Here is a 24,838-nt window from a genome sequence, read left to right as displayed (position 1 = left end):
AAAGTGAATACAGGAAACCCAGTAGAAAAAGGGATATAGGATGTGGAAAAGCCATCTATACAAGAGGAAATCTGAGCGAATAGAAAATAGAGGGAGAAATGTTCAAACCCTTTATTAACCAGAAGTGTAACATAGAAGAGCAGTGAAATGTCATCAGGGTGGTGAGAAGCTGAATAGTAACAAATGTTGAGAAGGATGAAGCAAAAGAGGAAGCCCTCATATACTGGTGATGGGAGTGTCAATGGGCATGGCCATTCTGGAAGATGTATAGCCTGGCTGGACTCAGGTGAAATTAAGCTTGAGAATCATCTGTGACGTGACACTTTCACTCCCGGATATGGTTCACAGGGAAATTCTCACCAAACTCCATGTGGGAACTTGATGAAGCATTAATAGCAGAGATAAAACAGTAAGACCATTAATATCACAGGAGGGGCAAGGATGGAGGATGCAGTGAGTGGACGAGGAGCACGAGGCAAGCGGGAAATGAAAGGGAATAAAAACTGTACTGAAAAAGAGTATTGTGAATAGGATCTCATTGATGCAAAAAAAAAAATGTGTGTGTGTGTGTGCATTAAATTAAGTGTGAGAATATTCTGTGACTTGGCAATTTCAGTCTTGGATATAGTCCTGGGAGATAGTCTCACCTAGGTCCTCATGGGGACATGCTGTGTCCATTGCGTTAGTTGGGTGTTCCTCATTTGGGGACTGGGTAAATATACAATGATGGATATGCACCATTGAATATTGTGCAGAGGTTCATAGCAACAAAACAGATGTACAAATAGCAACATGGGTGGATCTTAAACATTTATTCTTGGGTGAAAAAGTCAGGAACAAATGAGATGTATGAGCACTTCACTTATCTATCTAAAAAATAGGCACACAAACTATGCCACATATTTGATAAGGATGCATATTTAAGAATATATTTTATTTCAGTTACCTATTGATGCATGACAGTCTAACCCAAAGCTTCAGTGGCTTAAAACAAACAACTACAATTGACACTTGAACACAATGGGTTTGAACTGCACCGTTTCACTTTGTAAGCAGATTTTTTTCCCACAAAAAATGTGTTACATCATCTGCAGACGCTGATCAGGGGATACAAAGTGTACTATAAAGTCATACTCGAGTTTTCAACTGCAGGGAGAGGGTCGGTGCCCCCAATCCCTGCACCATTCAAGGGTCAATTGTATTTATTTCTCAAGATTCCCTGGGTCAGGAACCCGTGCAGGGCTAGGCCAGGTAGACCGTGTGGTCTTGGCTAGGGTCATACACTTGGATGCATTCAGCTGTTGGCTAGACTGGAAGCTCCCAGAAGGCTTTGTTCACATGTGGGGGGCCTCGGTTCTCCTCTGTATTCTCTCTCCATATGGTGTCAAGGAACTGGATCCCACATGCTGCAACTGAAGAGCCCTTATGCCATGATGAAGGCCCAGTGCAGCCAAATAACTGATGTGTATGTATGTGTGTGTATATATATATATAAAAAATCAGGAATGAAAACTGGGTTTTCTCTCCCAAGATGTTGTTAGCGCAAGTATAGATGGTGAAAGTGAAAGTCGCTCAGTTGTATCCAACTCTTTGCAACCCCATACAGTCCATGGAATTCTCCAGGCCAGAATACTGGAGTGGTAGCCTGTCCCTTCTCCAGGGGCCCTTCCCAACCCAGGGACCGAACCCAGGTCTCCCACACTGCAGGCGGGTTCTTTACCAGCTGAGCTATGATTTCTCGGTTCGTGAAGCCCTGTCTTCCTCACAGGACTGTGAAGACCCCCACTCTGATGGGGTGGCATTTTCCCTCGATCCATTTTGCCTCCCACTGTTCCCCCTCCCTGCCCCCACCGTTTCCTGCTACACAGTCAAGTCACTTAATCTCCTCCTGGTTTTCTCCTCTGTGAAGTGGGAACAGCAGAAGTGAAGTCATCTGTTGTGACATGTCGTGAGAGTTACCAGAGAGCATGTCTGTGGGTCATTTAGCACCGTGCCTGTATGTGAGGCCCAAGGCTTCTGGAGCCAGGGCCACGAGAGGGCCTGTGCAGTCGCTCAGTCATGTCCAACTCTGTGACCCCGTGGACTGCAGCCCACCAGGCTCCTCTGTCCATGGGATTTCTCAGGCAAGAATACTGGGATGAATTGCCCTTTCCTCCTCCAGGGGATCTTCCCGACCTGAGGATCATACTCGAGTCTCCTGCATCGCAGGCAGATTCTTTACCACTGAGCCACCAGGGAAGCCCAGCCAGGGCCACAGAAGGGGCTTGTTTACAAGGTTGAACCTCTCCTATCCACTGCTTTCTGGATGCTCTTCCCTCCTCTCTGCCCTCCCTGAATTTCCAGTCTCTGAGGAGCTTTACTCCCATGGAGAGTGAAGCCAGTTGGCCCAAAGCTGGGAAGCCTGATGACTGAGCCTACAGGACGTGGGGCCTTGACTCAGATGCCAGATTGGGCAAGAGTGCAGAAGCGGCCCCTCCAACCCTGGCCAGAGTTATCTGACTAACGATTCCAGGAATCTGAGGCAGGAAGTGAAAGGGGAGCAGGGCACAGAGGAACTAGCCGATTGCACCCTGGTTCCTCCTGGCTGGGCCCCCTCCCAGATGTGCCGTGAAGAGTGAGGTGACTAACTTCCGAGGGTAGAGAGGATAGGCCAGGAGACCCCTTCTCTGTAAAGGACACAGACACAGCCCTGCCCTCTGCCCCCACCACATATTGACTGAGTTCCCAACTCAGTTTCCACTCTGTTTACTGTCCAAAGTCCCAGGTGGATGCCAAGTTAGAAGCGCTTGGACGCTCAGACACACGGTTTCAGGGCCCTCGCCTGAACTAGTGCTCACCCCTTCCCTCGTCTCCTCCAGCACCGCCTGGCCCCCAGTTCTCCTGGTTCAAGCCGTCCTGCGTCCTGGGGCCTGGGCGGCCCTCTAGACCTTGAACAGGTAAACCGAGGTCACTGGGGAGGCAGGTGGGCCTGGGGATGTCTGGGATTAGACAGACCCTGGTTCAGAGACAGTGGGGGGCGTCGATGGGAAGCTGTGCGGTGATTGGCACGTGTGGAGGGAAGGCTCGAGGCCTAAGCGGTCTCCTGAGAGGGGATGGGACCCAGTGGTATTTCAGCTTCCGTCTCCCCTCCAACCTCAGATCCAACCCAAGCCATCGCCTAGACCCACTCTGAGCCTACATCCATCAGCCTCCACCTCAATTAGCATCTTAGCAGGAGCATCAGCCCCAACTCAGTCCCAGCCTTGAAGCATCCCTGAGCCCAGTCGGGGTCTATCCACACCCAAAACCCAGCATGGCCAGGGACTTCCAGGACATCCAGCAGCTGGACTCCGAGGAGAACGACCACCAGCTCGGCAGAGACGAGGGCCCAGGCACTCGTGGGTACAGCCCCAGGAGAGAAGGACCATTCTGGAAAGGCAAGTGTCTGGTATCTGGGGCTCTGCTCCACCCTAGTATAGCTCCTGGTCACTCTCTGTCCCTCCGAGGCCTTTGCCACATTCACCCTGTGACCAGGGACTGTCCTCTGACCTCACCCCCTTCTCCACCCCCAGGACCCCAGGAAAGGGGTCTCCCCTCTTCCTTCCAACCTGACCAGTGTGTGCTGTGTGTGATGGGGGGGAGGGGAAGGGTGTGTGTTGGAGGGAAAGGGCATGGAGAAATTCTGGAAGATCCCCACTCCCCTCCACGCCCCCTGACTGGATCCTTCTCTAGCAAATCTTTTCCCCAAGTGTCTAGGAGAAGGTTTTCAGGCGAGAAAGAGCTGAGCCATTTCCAGGATGAAGGGCGGGAGCCGGGATGCGGGAGGGGGTGCCAGGTATGGGTGCTGGTGATGGAGTGAAGCTCTGTGGAGACCAGGAGGGTTGGGGTAGAAGGTTGAGGAGGGGGACTGGTTAGCCTGGGCTGGGAGGAGGGACCCCCTCCTGCCTGAGGCTGGAAGAACTGCCGCCGTTGCAGCTGAGGGGGGGAGCTGGGCAGGGCAGAAACTGCTGTCCCACCGGGCTTCTCCTTCTCCCGGTGGCAGGTTCACAAGCCTTTTCAACAGGCTGCGTGGGGCAGATGCCACACCCACCTACACCCCTCTGCCCCTTCGGGTCCCACCAGCTGCCCTGTAGGTAGTAAATCCTCAAAAGTAACTTTGGATGTTGTTGGATCTTCTGAGAATGAGAGGATTCGTGTTTCAGCAGGAGGCTTGGAGAGAGTCCAGTGGTTTTGTTTTTTTCCATTTATTTTTATTAGTTGGAGGCTAATTACTTTACAATATTGTAGTGGTTTTTGTCATACATTGACATGAATCAGCCATGGATTTACATGTGTTCCCCATCCTGAACCCCCCCCACCCTGGCCCATCCCTCCCCATCCCATCCCTCTGGGTCATCCCAGTGCACCAGCCCCGAGCACTTGTCTCATGCATCCAACCTGGACTGGCGATCTGTTTCACACTTGATAATATACATGTTTCAATGCTGTTCTCTCAGATCATCCCACCCTCGCCTTCTCCCATAGAGTCCAAAAGTCTGTCCTATACATCTGTGTCTCTTTTTCTGTCTTGCATATAGGGTTATCGTTACCATCTTTCTAAATTCTATATATATGTGTCAGTATACTGTATTGGTGTTTATCTTTCTGGCTTACTTCGCTCTGTATAATGGGCTCTAGTTTTATCCATCTCATTAGAACTGATTCAAATATATTCTTTTTAATGGCTGAGTAATATTCTATTGTGTATATGTACCATAGCTTCCTTATCCATTTGTCTGCTGATACAGATGGCTAACAAACACATGAAAAGATGCTCAACATCACTCATTATCAGAGAAATGCAAATCAAAACCTCAATGAGGTACCATTACACACCAGTCAGAATGGCTGCTATCCAAAAGTCTACAAGCAATAAATGCTGGAGAGGGTGTGGAGAAAAGGGAACCCTCTTATACTCTCGGTGGGATTGCAAACTAGTACAGCCACTATGGAGAACAGTGTGGAGATTCCTCAAAAAGCTGGAAATAGAACTGCCATATGACCCAGCAATCCCACTCCTGGGCATACACACCGAGGAAACCAGATCTGAAAGAGACACGTGCACCCCAATGTTCATCGCAGCACTGTTTACAATAGCCAGGACATGGAAGCAACCTAGATGCCCATCAGCAGTCCAGTGGTTTTGGATTTCACGGGACAGGGGGCTCGCTTGAAAGAGGCAGGGTGGACAGCCTGGCAGAGTGTGCCTGAGGGGTGCAACCGTTAGCCAGCCTCTAGCAGCTTCTGCCGCCTGCAAGTGGGTTGACAGCTGGCACCTGCTCACCTGGGAGCAGCTTCCACTCTTCCCAGCCTTTAATAGGCCTAGAGTTTTCAGAAGATTTGGAGATACACTGGCTATTGTTTCCTCAAAAATAATTTCTTTCTGCCTCTCTAGCTCCCCTTTCCATCAATTATGCATATATTAGTGATCCCACAGCTCATTGGTGCTCTTTCTATTTTATGGGGGAGTGTGGGATTCTTTTCTTTCCTGGAGTTTCTTTTTATATAGTTGTTGTTGCTATGCCTCTAAATTCATTGAGATGTATACATGTCTCATCTATTAATTTGATCCAGAGTGTTTTTCATTTTGGAATCTGCTTTCTCCGCCTGGCCTCGCCCCGCAGGGCTGTACTTCCTCAGACTCTGCTCCTCTGACGCTCCATGAGGGTGGCTCTCTGGCCCCTGCCTCCGACGCCCCTTGTCCTGACACCCCTTCTCTTGCAGGGATGCTGCCCCCCCAGCCTCTTGCGCTGCAGCATCTCTGCTCCAAGTTCCACCTCAGTCTGCTTGTCCTGGCCTTCAACGTCCTGCTGCTGGTGGCCATCTGTGTGACAGGGTCCCAAAGTGAGGGTCTCAGGGTGGGGCAGCGATGGGGGCGGGGGTTCGGGCAGTGCTGGGGCCGGTGAGAGCCACGATAGGGAAGAGATGGAGGCAGTAAGGAGGCAGTGCTGGGGCGGGGAAGGGGACCGTCCCATGGACAGTGCTGAGGGCTGTCAGGTGGGACGGAGCACAGTCCACTTTGTCCTGTTTTGTCTCCTGACAAGGGGCACAGCTGCAAGGGGAGCTGCAGACCCTACAGGAGACTTTCAGCAACTTCTCGTCGAGCACACTGAAGGACATCCTGAACCTCAGCTCCCACGGTGAGTGGCCGAGCCCCGAGGGGAGGGACTGGGGTGTGCTGGGTGCTTCCCTGGGGCCTCAGACAGTAAAGCGTCTGCTTGCAATACATGAGAACTGCGTTCGATCCCTGGTTCAGGAAGATCCCTTGGAGAAGGGGATGGCTACCCACTCCAGTACCCTTGCCTGGAGAATCCCAAGGATGGAGGACCCTGGCAGGCTCCAGTCCATGGGATTGCAAAAAGCCGGACATGACTGAGTGACTAAGCATACACGCATGCATGCTGGGTGCAATAGTGGGGGGTATTGGGAAGGAAGCACAGACTAGGGCGGATAACCCAACCTGAGAAGCCAGGCAAGGGTTCCAAGGATGCTGCTTCCTGAGCTGAGGGTCCCTGAAGGATGAGTAAGGGTTTGAGTAGAGGATGGAGGTGGGAACCAGGTAGAGAGCAGAGTCTGATGACCAGGACGTGAGGAAGACCACTGCATGTCCTGGACTCTCAACATTTCCAGTGTGGCTGGAGGGGTGGGATGTGGCTAGAGAGGTGGGTAGGGGCCAGGCCACGCAGGCAAGCTGTGCTAACCTGTGGGGCTTTACTTTGAGAACATAGGGAGCTACGGGAAAGCTTTAACAGGCGAGAGGTCTGAGCAGGTTGTGCTTCAAAACACCACCCTGCAGCCAGGAGAAGAGCAGGTGGGGTTGGGGAGGCCAGAGAACACAGCATGCATCATCCCAGGTCAAGGTGATGGTGGCCTGGACTGATGCGTCAGTGGCATGAGGATGGAGAAATGTTGGGGAGGCAGAGCGGAGAGGAGACAGTTTAGCTTTCCTCTGTTGCAGGAGGCTTCGCCAGTGACACGGTGAGATTTCTGGAAGCCAAGCTGGTAAAACAGCAGCAAGACTTGAAAGCAGGTCAGAGACTCTCTCTTGAGTGTGCGTGTGTGTGCCAGTGATGTATCTCCCCAGCCAGACGCTGGGGTCCTGGTCTGTGGGCCATGCACACAGCCCACCACACCCCTGCCACCACTCTGACCCTTAGATCATGCCACTTTGCTGCTCCATCTGAAGCACTTCCCCACGGATCTGCGCACACTGACTTGTCAGATGGCACACTTCCAGAGCAACGGTAGGGATGTGGTGGGGCGGGGTTGAGGGGGGTGCGTCTCCAGTCCCTCTGCCTGTCCCCTCCAGCTGGATCTCATCTCCCTCTGTCCCTCCAACGCCCTCAGGCACAGAATGCTGCCCAGTGAACTGGGTGGACCATGACGGCAGCTGCTACTGGTTCTCTCGCTCGGGGAAGCCCTGGCTCGAGGCTGAGAAATACTGCCAGCTGGAGAATGCCCACCTGGTGGTCATCAACTCCAGAGAGGAGCAGGTGAAACCACAACCTTCCCCAAGGCAGGAGGAAACCTTGGGAATGCAAACTCTAGGAGGCTGGGTCAGGCTGGTTTTGTCATTTTTTTCTAACCCGAGGAAGAATCCAGAAGCAGAAATCTGTCCCCGCTCTGGGAGGTTCATGATGGAGCAGCCATTGATTCTAAGCGGTGGGAGGTTACATCCAGGTGTCAGGGCAAAGGATAGGAGCCAGGAGACCAGGTGATGAGGATCGGGGCAGGAGACAGAATGAGTGGCAGGATGAACGAAAGGGCCAGGACTTCGGTGGAGAACACTGTGGAGGTGCTGACAGTCCCTGCTTGCTCTGTGCTGGCCTGGGGAACGTGATGGGTCTTTGGGTGAAAGGAACAGAGTGGGTGGGATTCCCAGGAATGCGCCTGGCATGAGTTACTGGGTCCCTCCAAAACGTCCCAAGTCTCCCTGCCCACTGCTGCCACCAGATCACAACTCCAAAGTCCAGAGGGAAGACTCAACCCATTCGAATAAGTGGGACATGTTTGGGCAAAGGAGGGTATTAATGAAAACATTTACTGAGCCCTTACTATGTGTCAGGCACTTTCATATATCCATCGCTTTAACCCTCACAACCCTATGGAGCAGGTACTCTTGTTATCCCCACTTTGAGGTGAGGGTAGAGATGAGGGAACTAAAGAACAGAGAAGTTAAGTAACTTACTGCACAGCTAGTAAGTCATAAATATGTGTGTATATATATATATATTTTTATATGGATTACAGACATATTTTATTTTACTGATCAGATTGAAATTGCCAATATTCTATCAGTATTGGCCTATAAAGTTTCACGTGAATCAACCTAAGACTCAGTCTGTGATTTGGCTCGCAAGTTCATGTCACCTACAACTTTATGGAGGATGGGATGGTGCCTTTATCATTTTGAAATGAACATCAGTGTCCCAGTTAATGCTTTTTGCCTTGAATTCATCTTCCATGTGATGTGAAGGGACTGGTCCTTGATTTCTTTTCACTTACATTTGCTTTGTATATCTCTGCCCATCCCTTTTATTTCCAACCATTTTGAGTCTCTGTTTTAGAGGAATGATTCTCAGCCATCACAGTGTATTGTAACCTCTTGAGGAGTTTAAAACATATTGACACTTGGTCTTGCACTCAAATTTAATTAATTTAATTCTGATTAATTAATTTAATTAATATTGGATTCTGATTTAATTAATTAATCTTGGATCCATCCTGAGTATTGAGAATTTTTTAGGTACCCCCACCCCACCCCCCATAAATGATGTTACTCTATTGTTCAGCCAAGCTTAAGGTATTTCTCCTATAGGTTGTATATAAGTTGTTTTATTTTACCTGTTTAAAAAATATTTATTTGGTGGCATTGGGTCTTAGTGGGGGCACACAGGATCTTCACTGCATCATAAAGGATCTTTCATTGTGGTGTCCGGATTCTCGTTATGTAAGTGCACAGACTCAATAGTTTCGGTGAGCAGGTTTAGTTGCTTTTCAGCCTGTGGGATCTCAGATTCCCACCATGGATCAAACCCCTCTCTGCCCGCTGCAGTGGAAACTCGGAGTCTTAACCACTGGACCCCCAGGGAGGTTCCCATTTTTAGTTTTTTTAAGGAACCTCTAGGAATGTTCTCCACAATGGCTGCACCAATTTACATTCCCACCAAGAGTATAGTAGGGTCCTCTTTTCTCCACACCCTCTCCAGCACTTACTACTTGTAGATTTTTTAATGATGGCCATTCTGACCTATGTGAGATAAATCCTCATTGTGATTTTTATTTGTATTTCTCTAGTAATTAGCAATGTTGAGCATCTTTTCACGTGTCTGTTGGCCATCTGTATGTCTTCTTTGGAGAAATGTCTGTTTAGGTCTTCTGCCAATTTTTTTGTTGAGTTGTTTTTTGATGTTGAGTTGTATGAGGTGTTTTTATATTTTGAATGTTAACCCCTTGTCAATTGCATCATTTGCAAATATTTTCTTCCATTCCATAAGCGGTCTTTTTGTTCTGTTGATAGTTTTCTTTGCTGTGCAGAAGTTTTTAAGTTTGACTAGGTCCCATTTATTTACTTTTGCTTTTATTTCTTTTGCCTTGGGAGACTGGTCTAAGAGAATACTGCTGTGATTTATATCCCAGAATATTTTGCCTATGTTCCCTTCTAGGAGTTTTAGGGTGTCATGTCTTATATTTAGGTTTTTAAACCATTTTAAGTTTATTTTTGTATATGGTGTGGGGGAGTGTTCTAATTTCATTGATTTACATGTAGCTGTCCAGTTTTCCCAACACCATGTGTTGAAGAGACTGTCTTTTCTCCATTGTGTGTTTTTGCCGGCTTTGTCATAGATTATTGACCGTAGGTGTGTGGGTTTATTTCTGGGCTCTCCCACTTGCATGTATTTTAAAATAGATATCTTTAATCAGTCTCCTTTTTTCCTGTTTTATATGCTTCTTTTGTTTTCTCCCATTTTCTATGTGAGATGTATTCTTTTTGTTTTCTCCACTGTGTTATTTTGGACTAAATGTGGCTTGTTTTTAGCTACACTAGTAATTACTGTCATAACTTTAAATAATGGGCTGAAACTTCTTGGCTTTAAAAAATAAAAGAGTTTATATAACTTTGATATGAAAGATGAGGAAACCAGTACACTTCTTCACATGCCTCACTCTTTTCTCTTTTTAAAAATTGAGATATCATTGACATGTAACACTGTAAGTTTGAAGTGCACGACACCCTGGTTTGTTATATTTATATACTGCAATATGATGAATAAAGTAGTGTTAGCTTTTACCTTTACCATCTCACACAATCATCATTTCTTTTTTATTGAGAACAATTCAGATCTAGTCTCTTAGCAACTTTGAGGTTTATAATGCCTCATTCATATCTCTCCCACATTCCTTACATGTGTGTGCAAATAGTTTTTCTTTGAATTTCATTAATCTCAGATATATCTCAGTGTGGCACATTCTCTATATTTTTGCTCTGAGGCTAGGAGAGTTCTTTTAACACATAAAGTTAGGTTTTCATATGTTTTGGAAGATTTTCTTAAGCCATTTATTTGAATAGTTTTTCTTGCCCATTGGTTCTCTTTTTCTCTGGAGCACACCATTCAAAATGATCTCCATTGTCTACCCTCCATAGCCATCATCTCATTACTGTTTACTACTTTCTTTCTCCCTTTTCCTTTGTTTTCTGGGCTCTTTTCTCAAGCCTGTCTTTTGTATCTCAGACTTGATTTTTTGTTGAGTTTTTTTTTTTAATGTAGCTCAAAATTTTCTCTTCACTTTCTTCTCTTTATTTATCATTGTTATCTTTCTTCTTTGATCTCTTCTTTTGTAGTTTTATGTCATTCATCTCTTTAATGTTTCTGAGGATATAAGCTGTTCTCCAATAGCTTCTTAGGTTTGGAAACATGCTTTCTTTACAAAGTATATTTTTCACCTTTCCTTTTGATATCACAGTGCTTTTTTCTTCCTCCTCTTCCTTTCTATCTTCTTTATTTTTTCTCAGTTTCCATGATAAAACTCCCCCATGCTCCTTCTGTGAATGGGCTGAATTCTTTCTTGCCTGTTATTTACTCATGAATAGGGCAGACTTGTTCTCATGGGCTATCTTTTCTGATCATCTGACACTATTTCATCCCTCCCCTCAGTCTTCACCTGGGTTTCCCAGGTGGTGTGGTGGTAAAGAATCTGCCTGACAATACAGGAGATGCGGGTTCAATCCCTGGGTTGGGAAGATCTTCTGGGGTAGGAAATGGCAATCCTACTCCAGTACTCTTGCCTAGAAAATTCCATGGACAGAGGAGCCTGGTGGGCTAAAGACCATGAGGTCACCAAGAGTTGGACATGACTGAGCACACACATGCACACACACACACTCAGTCTTCAACACAGAGGGCTGGATATTGATGCTTCGTATTGTTCATTCAGTTATTCAACCTCTTGTGGTGGTGGGAAGAGGGGACTGGGGCAGTGAGCAGGAGCAAAGAGAATATCTTGCCTCTAGGCACTTTCCCTCCAGCTCCGTTGACCCTCCTGAATTTGGGGAATAGCCCTACGAGCCCCTGAGAGCTGTCCCTTCATGCACAGGATACTGACCTATTTGCAGGTGTCTAGCATATCTCCAGGGGATCTTCCCAACCCAGGGATCGAACCCAGGTCTTCCAGATTGTAGGCAGATGCTTCCCTGGGCTACCAGGGAAGCCCAGAATTCAAGAATGCTACTGTATCTGCCTTCAGATGAGGTGACTAACTGCAGTTTTAGTTAGGTGTCTAGGAAGGGAGAATGGAATTAGGAAAATTTCCTCCAGATGCAGTTGGAGACCCTTCATATGCTATCAAAGGAAACTGCTACATATGCACATTGGTGAACATACCCCCTCTGTTTCCTTCATAAAACAAGGTGACCACACCCTATGCTGCTGCCCTCCCAAACCCTCTGAGGCTTAAGGCCTCAGAAAGAGCCATATCTCTTAAGAGAAAGCCACTTCCTCTTAGGAGGTATGCATGGATCCTGGGAAGCTATCTCAAAGACCACTTTTGTCCAGCCAGCTGGACAGCTTGGCTGCCCGTCACATATAGGGCGTCTTCTTATTTTCAGCCAGACTGCCAGAGCCCCTGTAGCCAAGTCAGCAGAGCTCTGGGCAGTGGGTCCAAGCTTGGGAGCTGTAGGGCCTGGAGAACAACAGAAATGACAGCTGTATGTAGAAGTGAAGTGAAAGTGAATGCTGCTCTGTTGTGTCTGACTCTTTGCAAATCTGTGGACTGTAGCTGCCATGCTTTTCTGTCCATGGAATTCTCCAGGCAAGAATACTGAAGTGGGTAGCCGTTGCCTTCTCCAGGGGATCTTTCCAACACAGGGAACCCGCATTGTAGGGAGATTCTTTACCAGCTGAGCCACCAGGGAAACCCATATGTAGAAGTAGGAGCAGATAAATGTACCTGAGAGGCAAGTGAAACCCAGATCTTTACTGGGTCATTGGGTCACCCTGGGGGTGGCAGGGGTCAGGATCCAAGAGTTTGAGGCTGTGGGCAGAAGACAGGGAGAAGACTAGAATAGGGGTCTAGCAGCCATGAGTTAGGAATGAAGTGGGAGCCCAGGTCAAGGACAAAGCCCAGGCACTGGGTTGATACCCTGGGCTCCACAGATACCCTCAGTTCCTTAATCTCACATGAAAAGTGTGAATCATTAGGGTGTCCGGTTTACAGAGCTTTATGAGGATGAAATAAGATAATCCTTGTAAAGCAATAGTGCAAGATTTAGCCCAGTAAATGTTCACTAAATAATAGATACGGTTACAGAAGAAAAAGCCAGGAACTTGTATTGGGAGCTGTTGCTTCGAGGTGGGGACGGATCAGACTGAGGGGTGGGGTGAGGGAGCCACAGCTAAGGCCTGCATGGAGGCACAGGGGACTAGAAACTTCCCTCCCACCTGTTTTCCAGAAGTTCATTGTACAACACACGAACCCCTTTAGAGCCTGGATAGGTCTCACCGACAGCGATGGCTTCTGGAAATGGGTGGACGACACAGACTACAGGCACAGCTATAAGTAAGTGGCTTCTCCTTGTCTCTCCCCATTAATTTGTCTCGGGGATGGCCATCTGGTCTCTGCCCCCAGCACACTGACACTCCTCTCTCAGGGACCAACTCCTCCCACCATCACCCCCCTCACCCTGATTCTCAGCTCCCAAGACTGCCGCCATGACTCCCCAAACCCCACAAAACCATGCATTTCTGAGGTGGGGGGTGAGGGTTGCTGGGATGAGGGGGCCATCTAGAGCGGAGCTCTGTCCTGCCATCCTAGGAACTGGGCTGCCAGCCAGCCCGATGACTGGCGGGGGCACGAGCTGGGGGGCAGCGAGGACTGTGCAGAGATCCAACGGGATGGGCGCTGGAATGACGATTTCTGCCAGCAAGTGAAACGCTGGGTGTGTGAGATGAAGCAGAACGTCACTGTCTAGCCGCCCACCTCCCCCAGCCTCCAGCATACCTCTGACCCACAAACCTCCCTGCCTGGACATTTTGAAGAAAGGAAGGAGAGGAGAGTCTTCAGAAGTATGGGGAGAGCTTGAAGAGGGATAGAAGCGGGTGGCTGAAGAAGCTCTGACCCTGAAGATCCTGCCTTCTTCTGAAATTCACTGTAATTATTATTATTATTATTATTATAATTTTCAGCTTCCTCAGTGCAGTAGTGTGTAACTTGTGCTTGGCCACTTAGTCATGTGCGACTCTTTACAACCCATTGGACAGTAGCCTGGCAGGCCCCTCTGTCCATGGGGTTTCCCCGGCAAGAATACCGGAGTGGGTTGCCATTTCCGTCCCCAGGGCGTTCTCCCCAACACAGGGATCGAACCCGCGTCTCCTGTGTGTCCTGCGTGGCAGGCAGATTCTTTACCTGCTGAGCTATCAGGGAGTAGGAAAAGGACGAATACTTGAAACTTTGTGTGGACTGGTTATTTGGAACTGGGAAGTGTAGGATTCAAAGAAGAGGGAGGGAGAGGGTCTGGAAGAGAGAGCTCAAGTGTTGGACAGCTGTCCCTGACACTTAATCTTTTTTTTTACACTCCCCTACCTATGAAGTTTTATATTTTGATTTGCTTATTTGTTTGGTAATTTGCTGTTTTGGTTTTTTAATATTTGATTCTTTATTTTTTGAATTATGGAAGTATGATAACACATTTATAGAAGACTTGGAAAATACAGAACAAAGTTATACATAGTTTCACTATATATTACAAGTTATTTTTTTAAGTAGATAAAGATTTTTAATTGGAGTTTCAATATCAAACTCTCAAAAATTAATAAACTGAATAGACAGAAAAGTAAAAGGCTCTAGCAGACCTGAAAAGCACTATGAACCAATTCAACATTATTAACATTTATACAGTTTTCACACAACAGTAGGATACAAATTCTATTCAAGTTCCCATAGGCTGCAAACCAGGAGACACTGGAACATATCCAGGGATGTAAAACAAGGCTTGATACCTAATCTTTTTTTTTTTTTTTAACCACCATAGCTTTATTTAACACCTCCTTCATGTTAAACAATTACCATTTATTGCAGTGAGGACATTTAACATTTACTGTCTTAGCAACCTTCAACTACATATATAGTATTATTAACTATAATAATCATGCTGTACATTAGATTCCCAGAACTCATTCCTCTTAAAACTGGAAACATGTACCCTTTGACCATCGTCTCCCCCTCCTCCACCATCCCCTGGTAACCAACGTTCTATGTTTGACACCTAATCTTAAAGCACGCAGGCCAGACGGGCCCCTGGATGCCACTGGTGGGGCTGGCGTGGCTGGAGCCACAGTCTGCCCCGAGGACTTCACTGTAAAAGAGGTTTCAAAGAACACCCCGGCTCCACTGAACATCTCTGTTCCAAAGAACACCTGTCAGTCTGGGAACTGTGAACTGGACTGGCAAAGGCCAGTGAAAAAGTTTGCTAAGAGAAGCAGGATTGAAAAGACCCCAGACTGACCTAGATGGCTCTCCAGTACAGGGTGTCTCCAACAGTCTCCACAGTGGGTAAACTGCACCCTCCAAGATCACTACAACCAACCTTAAACGAGTCTTGAAGCAATTAGGTTTTTTGGTTTTATTTTTATTTACAAAGGTAGTATAAACTAGTAGTAAAAAATGTTTTGCACACACACACACACACACACACACACACAGAGCGTATGTCCTCCCCTCACCCCTCCTACTTCTACCCAGAGTTAACCATTTCATGGATATTGTAATAGTCTAGGGTCTCCGCAGAAACAGAACCAATGGGATCTATATGTACCAATAGGAGATATATTGGCTCATGGGAGTACAGATAAGTTCTACAGATGAGTCGGTGATCTGGAAACCCCCAAAATCCATCAGAGTAAGATGCAGTCTGAGTCTAAAGGCTCAAGACCCAGGAAGAGTCAATGTCTCCACCTGAGTCTGCAGATAGGAAAACAACCGATGTCCCGGTTTGGAGAGGGCAAGGCAGGAAGAACTCTCTCACCTTAAGAGGGCCGACCTTCTTGATCTATTCAGGGCTTCAGTGGCGTGGATGAGGCCAGCCCATGTTAGGGACGGCAATCTGCTTTCCCAATGCAAATGTTCATCTCATCCCCAAACACCCTCAGAGACACAACCAGAATAATGTTGGCCCCACCATCTGTGTCCCAGTCAAGCTGACACATAAAAATGAACCACTTCAGGGTTTCTGTAGGAAGTTTCCTGCGTACGTGCCCATATGCGATACCACGTATCATGATGTAGGTAGCTTTTTTCACTTTTCCACGTCCTGCTGCTGCTGCTGCTGTCATTTCAGTCGTGTCCGACTCTGTGCGACCCCATAGACGGCAGCCCACCAGGCTCCCCCGTCTCTGGGATTCTCCAGGCAAGAACACTGGAGTGGGTTGCCATTTCCTTCCCCAATGCATGAAAGTGAAAAGTGAAAGTGAAGTCGCTCAGTCGTGTCTGACTCTTAACGACCCCATGGACTGCAGCCTACCAGGCTCCTCCATCCATGGGATTCTCCAGGCAAGAGTACTGGAGTGGGGTGCCATTGCCTTCTCCGTTTCCATGTCCTAGGGACACTGATTCAATCTATGCTTTTCCCCGAGAGGTTTTACTTCATTGAATTTCGCCGGGGTAGAGAATTCCAAAATATAGGTGTGCCAGATGTTATTAAATCATCCTCTGTGGTGGGCAAGTAGCTGCTGTTTTTGTTTTCACATCTAATACTTCAAGCAATTTTTGCTTCTAAGCTTGTTCTGGGTCAAGACTTCCCAATTTTCAGTTGCAAGTTTTTCTAGGGCTTCTTCAAAATGTATATAATTGGCATTGAATTGAAAAACTTATGACAGAAATAATACATACAATTTAAAGTCTTGTAGGGCTAGAAGCAGAGAAGGCAATGGCACCCCACTCCAGTACTCTTGCCTAGAAAATCCCATGGATGAAGGAGCCTGGTAGGCTGAGATCCACGGGGTTGCTAAGAGTCGGACACGGCTGAGCGATTTCACTTTCGCTTTTCACTTTCACGCACTGGAGAAGGAAATGGCAACCCACTCCAGTGTTCTTGCCTGGAGAATCCCAGGGACGGGGGAGCCTGGTGGGCTGCCGTCTATGGAGTCGCACAGAGTCGGACACGACTGAAGTGACTTAGCAGCAGCAGCAGCAGGGCTAGAAGCAGTTACCAGACCCTGTTTTTTTTCTTCAGCTATTCCTGCTGTTCTGAGAAACCACTTTCAGTGTTTTAGCTGTTTCCCCTAGACGTTTGTACTTTCAAATAACACACACAAATTGATATCTCTTTATTTATCAGTTGTAGACATTATTCAGTCACTTTTTATCATGTAGATGGGTATAATTTTCCAATTTAGTCTATAACAGTTTTTACTTGAATCCTAATTCAGAATCTGTGTCAGTTAGGGCTGTGGCAGGATTGTTAATTGCTGAGCCAAGTAATATAATCTGCTTACGTTTCCTTTTTTGAACAACTTTTGTTTCTTCTGAAATGAATACTTGAAGATTTTGCTTCAGATTCTGTGAATCAATTGCTAAATCCTCCTTAACTGTAAAAAGCCTGACAACATAATTTTCCGCACATTTGATCTGGTCCCGTCGCCAGCACTTCAGTTGTACTCTTTTCCAAAAGCCATCAGGGTGAATCCAAGTTTTACAGGGCATGAAATGTACATGATTTGGGGTGCCCTCCTTAGGAAAAGATGCAAAATTATGAATACAAAATTAAGCATAAAAGTTGCTATTTCCTTAGATAAGAAAAGAAGACACAAAAGCTGAAAGCTACTACAAAGATCACAAAATCCAGACAACTGATATAACATTTTTAATAACCTTCCAACACACCTGTGAAATCCATTCTGCCCTGCTCCCCCTGCTTTTTGGCTGCACATTTATTGTTTCCTTCTGCCTGTGACAAAGGTGTTGTAAGGAGACTTTCAGAAGAGAAAGATCATTGAGAGTTTCTTCCAGCATATTTTTTCTTTACTACTGATGCCAGTGCTTCAGGGAGGCTCATGGCCCACCTTCATTCACCCCCAAGGGAGTCTACACAATGGGTGCCAACAACACCCCCAAAAGCCATGACTGAGTAGGTGGGCCAACCCTAAGGATAAATTGACTGTAAAGCAAGTAACTGGGTCCCTCTCCATTCAAGCCAAACCTGTTTTTCCAACCCAATTTCTTGGTTGGATTTTTTAAAATGCCACCTGACACAGAGGAAGATGTGAAGGAGGGGAAGTTGAAGTGGAAAGTGATGGTGGTCATCCTAACTGATTATATTATATATATAATATACATTATTATATATATTATATTGTCCTTTGGATGGCAAGGAGATAAAACCAGTCAATCCCAAAGGATATCATCCCTGAATCTTCATTGGAAGGACGGATGCTGAAGCTCCAATCCTTTGGCCATCTGATGAGAAGAGCTGACTCACTGGAAAAGACCCTGATGTTGGGAAAGATTGAGGGCAAGAGGAGAAGGGGGCAACAGAGGATGAGATGGTTGGATGACATCACTGACTCAATGGGCATGAGTTTGAGCAAACTCTGGGAGATAATGAAGGACAGGGAAGCCTGGTGTGCTGCAGTCTATGGGGTTGCAAAGAACTGACTATTATATATGTTGTTGTGGTTGTTCAGTGGCTAAGTCAATAGTTAGTCGTTTTCATAATTTATAAAAAAAAATTGTGATTATGGCCTCAGAGACGTTGTAAGGGGCCTACAGCTGGCCCCTCGAGTTCAAGCTCCCATAGACTTCCTGTTGATCCACTTCTGTAACTTTGCCTCCCCTTTCCTCTGCCCTCCCCCTGCCAGCATTTTTCTTGGGACTTCCCACTCCTCCTGAGAAATCCCTGGACCGCCTCTTTCTTCTGGGTTGGATCCTCTCTTCCCTGGGTCCATATGTTCTTTGTTGGTTTATTCCTTCGTTCTGTTGAAGCATCCCCTCCCGTAGCTTCCTGGGAAAGGAATGGACTCTTGGGATAGGATTGATCGTTTGTGGAAATATGGAATTCTAGGTTGAAAATGATCTGTCACCATTTCCCACGTTTTCCATTTGTGATGTGCTGCAGTGAGAGCTGACCCTATTCTAGGCCTGATCTCTTGGACAGGAAATTCCTCCCCCACTTTGTGATGTTCCCTTTATCCCGCGGGTCTGAAAATTACCACTGAAGCCTCGGTGGGGGCTCACAGTCATTACACTCAGCTCTCTCCAGGCTTCTTTCATCTGGGAGAGAGGAAAGATATGGTGTAAGGGATGCGTGGCTGAGAGCCAGGCGCTTGGTGGTCCTTGGGGCCATCATGAAGGCATTGATGCTATTTGCTCGAGTTCTGCTCCTGTGTCCCATGCTGTGTTCTGCCCTGCCCACTGCCCTTGGGGTTCCTATGGAAACCTCCAGAGAGGTTTGTCCACATCCCCACCTGCATTTGGTTGCTATCACTAATTTTTAATTCCAGCGGTGCCTCCAGAGGCATTCATTGCTTTGAGCTTTCCAGGTGGTGCTAGTGGTAAAGAACCTGTCTGCCATTGCAGGAGATTTAAAAGATGTGGATTCGATCCTGGGGTCTGGAAGATCCCCTGAAGAAGGAAATGGCAACCCAATCCAATATTTTTGCCTGGAGAATCCCATGGACAGAGGAGCCTCATGAGCTATAGTCCATGGGGTCACATAGTCAGACACAACTGAGGTAACTTAGCATGCACACACTATTTTTAAAAAGAATTTTAACCATTCTGATAGGTGTGAGGAAATATATTACTATGATCTTAGTTTACATTTCTCTGATAGCTAATATTGTGCATCTTTTTATGTGCTTATTGTCCATCCGTATATCCTCTTTGACACTATGTCTCTTCATGTCTTTTGCCCATTTTCTAATTGGATTTTCTTTCTTTTACTGTTGAGACTTTAGAATTCTTTATTTAATCTAGATACCAGCCTTTAGTTGAAGACGTGGATTGCAAGCATTTTCTCCAAATCTGTGGCTTGTTTATCCTTTTAACAAAATCTCACGTCTTTTTTTTTTTGGCTGCATAGGATCTTAGTTGTGGCACGTGGGATCTAGTTCCCTGACCAGGCCCCCTGTGTTGGGAGTGCAGAGTCTTCGCCACTGGACCACCAGGGAATTCCAAAAATCTCACTTCTGAAAAGACTAATGGGATAAATAAAAATGTGGCAAGCCCGATTAAGGAACTGAGAGAACTGAGAGACGTGGCAAGGGCATTGGAAATAGGAAGTTAAGTGATGCTTTTCCTCTTTCGATAGAAAGTTGGTTGAATTCTGCAAAGTGAGAATGATTGTTGGCAAATTAATACATTTAAAGCCGAGAAGAACCAAGAAATGGGGGAAATGGGGAGATACAGGTCAAAGGGCACAAACTTCCATTTTAAGATTCACAAGTTTGGGGAATCTAATGTACAGCATGGTGATTATATCTAATGATATTATATCATATACCTGAATGTTGCTAACAGAGGAGTTCTTAAATATTCTCTCCACACACACACACACAAATGGTAAATATGAAATGGGCTGGAAGTAGTGGGTAATACTGTGGAGACAGTCATTTTACAACTTATAAATATGTCAAATCAACACATTGTATATCTTAAACTCACACAATGTTATGTGTCAATTATATCTCAATAAACCTGGAAAAGAAACTCAGAGAGGAGCAGGAGACAGGGAGTCAGGACTTACTAAGAGGTGATAAAAAAGAAACCATTCTCCTTCCCAGAGAGTGAGAAGTGGGGAGTTGAGATGATTTGGGGGGAATTTGTGCATGTAGCCAGAGAATCATACAGGGGAGAGGACCGCTTCTTCGCCTCCTCTTAGCCCAATGTGTTCAGTTGCTTCGGTCATGTCCAACTCTTTGCAAACCCATGGACGGTAGCCTGCCAGGCTCCTCTGTCCCTGGGACTTTCCTGGCAAGAATACTGGAATGGGTTGCCATTTACTTCTCCAGGGGATCTTCTGAACTCAGAGTCTGAACCCAAGTCTCCTGCGTCTCCTGCACTGCAAACAGGTTCTTTACCACTGAACCACCTGGGAAGCCCGTAGTTAAGCTGCAAACTTTGTTGGGATCCTGGAGTGCTATTTGAGAGAGGCAAGAAGAGCGCAGGGAAGCTGTGGATGTGCTCTTATGAATTTCAAATTTTGGAGTAACAGCTCTGGGAAGTCCCAAGTAACAGCAATCTGGAATCCTAATTGGGGAAAGTGCAGTGCATCCACTCCATGTGTTGAGACTTCAGATTGCAGTTTCAGGGGCTCCCGCTTGTAATCCCAGGCTGCAAACTGATACCATCAGCAGTTTGCTTGCAAAAATGCAGCACTAGTTTCACTTTAACCTTGTCACAATGCGGTGTGTTTTATCTTGTGAGTCTTAGGATTTCATTAAACCCTGAGCGGCTGGCCAAACTCCAGGGGCCCTAGAATTCCAAGAGCCACTCCCTTTCTTATCTCAAGTGCCATGCTTGAGGGCAGGCATGGAATCCAGGCAGTATCTGAAACAGTGTCCATGCAGAGCAGAAGCAAGGTCAAGGGTCTGCTCTCCTGTTTCTGAAGCCTGGAGGAGACATCCTCCCTCTTAATTTGCCGAACATCACAATATGCAGGGTCTTTAGATGTGGCTGTCGAACTCTTAGTTGTGCCACGTAGGGTCTAGTTCCCTGATCAGGGATCAAATTCATGCCCCCTGCATTGTGAGCACAGAGTCTTAGCCACTGGACTACCAAGGAGGACCCCATATTTAATCTTTTCTTACTCTAAAAAAATTAAATGCCACCTCGGATCAAAGAAAGAACATTATCTGGATCACTGAAAGTGTACCAGGAGGGAAAGGGGCAGGGCACAACTTTTGAAAGAATGACATAGACCAAGGACACAACATAAACTGATTAGACTCAAATGGGACCAAGATGGCAGACAAGACTAGACCTTGATCCTCAATCAGCAAGTGAAATGACACACTCAGAGGTCCCTTGACAGTTCGAAGCCACTGTTAAAAGACCAAGGAGTGGTCAGCGGCCCAAATCCTGGAAATCTCCACCCCTTTCCCAAAATAATTGGAATAATCCTCCCACTCATTCAGTTCAACCACTCAGTCGTGTCCAACTCTCTGAGACCCCCATGGACTGCAGCATGCCAAGCTTCCCTGTCCATCACCAATTGCTGGAGTTTACTCAAACTCATGTCCATCAAGTCGGTGTTGCCATCCAACCATCTCATCCTCTGTCATCCACTACTTCTCCCACCTTCAACCTTTCCCAGCATCAGGGTCTTTTCCAATGAGTCAGTTCTATGAATCAGGTGGCCAAAGTATTGGGATTTCAGCTTCAGCATCAGTCCTTCCAATGAATAGTCAGGACTTATTTCCTTTACAATTGACTGATTCGTCAGTCCTTTACAATTGACTCACTAGCATATGAAATTACCCAGCCTATAAAAACTAACCACACTGCATTTCCTCATCGTACTCACCCTCTGCGATAGCCCACATTCTGGAATGTGCTTCACTCTGTATTTGAATAAATCCATTCCTTACCTATCACTTTGTTTCTCACTGAATTCTTTCTGTGGTGAGACATCAAGAACCCAAGCTTCATTAGGTCCTGAAGCCAGGTACTGTGGCTTTTGGCTGGGTTTGAGTCCAGCCATGTGGGTTCAAGTCCCAAGCAGGGTTTTGGCTGGGCTTGAGTCCCAGCCATGTGGGTTTGAGTCCCAAACTGGCTTTTGGCTGGGTTTGAGTCCCAGTCTGAGGTAAACAGTTTCAAAAGCATTATTGACTAAGTTCTCATTTGTTGGCTTCTTTGTGTGTGGGTTCCCAGGAGGACAGGGACAAGTGTCTGTTTCAGACCTGTGTCACAGTTGATATGTAAACAATACAAGCCTCTGTGTAACAGTTTTTGAGAAAAATTAAATAGCGATATGGATAATAAATATATTTACAAGGAATGAGTAAGAGGGATATAAATTAAACTCCTGTGCTGAAACTAAAAAAAAAAAAAATTGTAAGGGAGTCAGACTTTGGTAGGGCAACCTTATCAAGTAAATCACACCACATATCCAAAGAAAAATTCTGCACAATTACCAGATTTAACTAATTTTTATCAGTCTGCTCCTGATGGCAAAACAAAACTTCTGTCAATGATTATCCTATTCACAAAATGTCATGACAGATCTTAAGACATCAGCATCGCATAGCCAGGGGGAAAGTTGTTTTTTCTAGAGAGTTAGCAACTTATGGAAAATGCTCAAAGTTTCATTTATTTAGAGGCATAGAAGTAGAACTGTGTCATGTGTGTGTGAGATCCACATACAATCTATCAGTAAAAAATCCCGTCAATTCTACCTTCACAATGTGTTCAGAATCAAAATGTTTTTCACCAGCACCATGCACAAACCACCATCATCTCTCACCCAGATATTACAATAGTTTTTTCTTAATTTTATTGGAATCTAGTTGATTTACATTGTGTTAGTTTTAGGTGTACAGTGAAGTGATTCAATTATATAAATACTGTATATATATTATTCTTTTTCAGATTTGTTACCCATATAGGTTATTACAGAATGTTGAGTAGTTTTCTGTGTGATACTGGAAGTTCTTTTTAGTTATCTATTTTATATGTGAAAATGAAAGTCACTCAGTTGTGTCCAACTCTTTGCGAACCCCATGGTCTACACAGTCCATGGAATTCTCCAGGCCAGACTATCAGAGTGGGTATCCTTTTCCTTCTCCAGGGGATCTTCCCAACCCAGGGACTGAACCCAGGTCTCCCACATTGCAGGCAGATTCTTTACCAGCTGAGCCACTATGTAGTAGTGTGTATATATGCTCGTCCCAAGCTCCTAATTTCTCTCTCATCTCTTCCCGCCACCACCCCCCACTCTGGTCCCTTTTCATGAAATTCACAAGAGTCACGTTGTCACAGTTAAAATGTAAATCAGCTCACTCACTCCTTCTCTCACCCCCACAAAGCCTGCCCCTCTAAGTCAAATCTGTGACAATAGCCTACAGGCCCTGAAGAGCTGGAGCTCCAGGTTTCCTAGCTGAGCCTCATCTACTTCTCCCTCACTTCCTTTGGGCTTTTGTTTGGATATCAACTTCCCACTAAGATTATTCTTTTGAAAAAATAAATTATTTCTTTTTTATTGCATCGGGTCTAAGTTGCAGCATGCTGGATCTTTTGTTGCTGTGGGCTTAGCTGCCCCAAGGCATGTGGGATCTTAATTCCCCGACCAGGGATTGAACCTATGTTCCCTGCCTTGGAAGGTGGGTTCTTAACCACTGGACCACCAGGGAAGTCCCTCAGTAAGTTTGTTCTTGACATCCTAGTCTTGACACCCTGTTAAAAATTGACCTTGTTGTACCCACCTCCTTGCTATATTGTCTTCCATAGCATTTATCACTGTGTGACATTATACATGTTTTACTCTCTTATTCTGTTTATCCATCACCCACTAGAATATAAGCTTTGTGACCAGGTCCTTTCTTACCTGTTGGTTTACTTCTGCAGGATGTCTCTTCTGAAGGAGGGGGCCTGGCATATTGTAGACATTGTTGGTGAAAATAATCAATAAGCCATCATAAGAATAGAATTCTGTTTGAGCCCAGCTGAGGACTATAGCCCCGAAGTCAGCTTCTCAGATTTCTCTGAGAAATTAACTGGTCCGGAGTTTCAGCACAGTTTTCTATTGTGTCAGAACATTAAATAATTCAGAAATATGTTTCTTCAAGGTTTTAAAAACAACCAGACCAAAACATACACAGCAAGAAGCATGGCCTTGGCACCTGGGAAGGGAGTCTTATGATCAAAGGAGGAGCAGCACTGGCATCCCAGGAAGAGGAGAATTTCATCTTTATTTTTGACATGGCCATTCTTTACTTCTGGTCAGTGCACTCTTCCCTTTAAATAATTAAAGTGGATGCATAATGTGTATTTGATAGTTCACAAACACACTGTCATAACTTGGCCATAAAGTTCAAGTTAGCTCATGAAAAAGCCAGAATGACTTTCCCATACCTCCATATGTGACATTTTCTTTTATTAACACCCAATAAATATTTTTGAATGGATGTGTAAATGCTTGTGAAACCGATTGGTGTCATTTCAGGTGGGGTCCAAAGAGCTCCAGTATTGTAGTTCTTTATGTCTCAGTGCAGAGAAGAATTCAGCAAGAGCAAAGTGGTAGATAAGCTATTTATTAGACTAGGACACTTGGGGGCCTACAAGCGGGTGGGCGAGAAATGCTGCACCCTGAAAACTTAGTGGGCTGCAGTTT

The 24,838-nt window shown here is 45.9% G+C and overlaps 1 protein-coding gene across 2 annotated transcripts; it reads left to right on the top strand.

Moving 5' to 3' along the window:
• The first annotated feature begins 2,625 nt into the window (after positions 1 to 2,625).
• On the top strand, positions 2,626 to 24,640 carry LOC110150164 (asialoglycoprotein receptor 2). 2 transcript variants are annotated; one of them, XR_002317664.2, is made up of 10 exons: positions 2,626 to 2,936; positions 3,139 to 3,416; positions 5,743 to 5,862; positions 6,063 to 6,158; positions 6,977 to 7,048; positions 7,176 to 7,262; positions 7,366 to 7,511; positions 12,968 to 13,074; positions 13,330 to 13,665; positions 24,294 to 24,640. XR_002317664.2 is itself a non-coding variant. In XM_020913034.2 (9 exons), exons 2-9 carry the CDS (start codon positions 3,293 to 3,295, stop codon positions 13,484 to 13,486), a joined length of 909 nt encoding a protein of 302 aa, XP_020768693.2. In that variant the 5' UTR covers positions 2,626 to 2,936; positions 3,139 to 3,292; the 3' UTR covers positions 13,487 to 13,713. The 2 variants fall into 2 exon arrangements, 1 of the variants encoding a protein (XP_020768693.2); XM_020913034.2 differs by lacking the exon at positions 24,294 to 24,640 and having other exon boundaries at positions 13,330 to 13,713.
• Positions 24,641 to 24,838: the final 198 nt, after the last annotated feature.

The sequence above is a fragment of the Odocoileus virginianus genome, chromosome 17, assembly GCF_023699985.2.
Source record: "Odocoileus virginianus isolate 20LAN1187 ecotype Illinois chromosome 17, Ovbor_1.2, whole genome shotgun sequence".
NCBI lineage: Eukaryota > Metazoa > Chordata > Mammalia > Artiodactyla > Cervidae > Odocoileus > Odocoileus virginianus.
This window is presented reverse-complemented; position numbering and strand designations above follow the sequence as displayed.

What these genes read in the sequence shown, in the direction of transcription:
- LOC110150164 (XM_020913034.2), top strand. Translation starts at nt 3,293, where the DNA reads ATGGCCAGGGACTTCCAGGACATCCAGCAGCTGGACTCCGAGGAGAAC. An exon ending in CTGTGTGACAGGGTCCCAAA is followed by an intron (nt 5,863 to 6,062) that starts GTGAGGGTCTCA and finishes TCTCCTGACAAG; the next exon opens with GGGCACAGCTGCAAGGGGAG. An exon ending in TCAACTCCAGAGAGGAGCAG is followed by an intron (nt 7,512 to 12,967) that starts GTGAAACCACAA and finishes CCTGTTTTCCAG; the next exon opens with AAGTTCATTGTACAACACAC.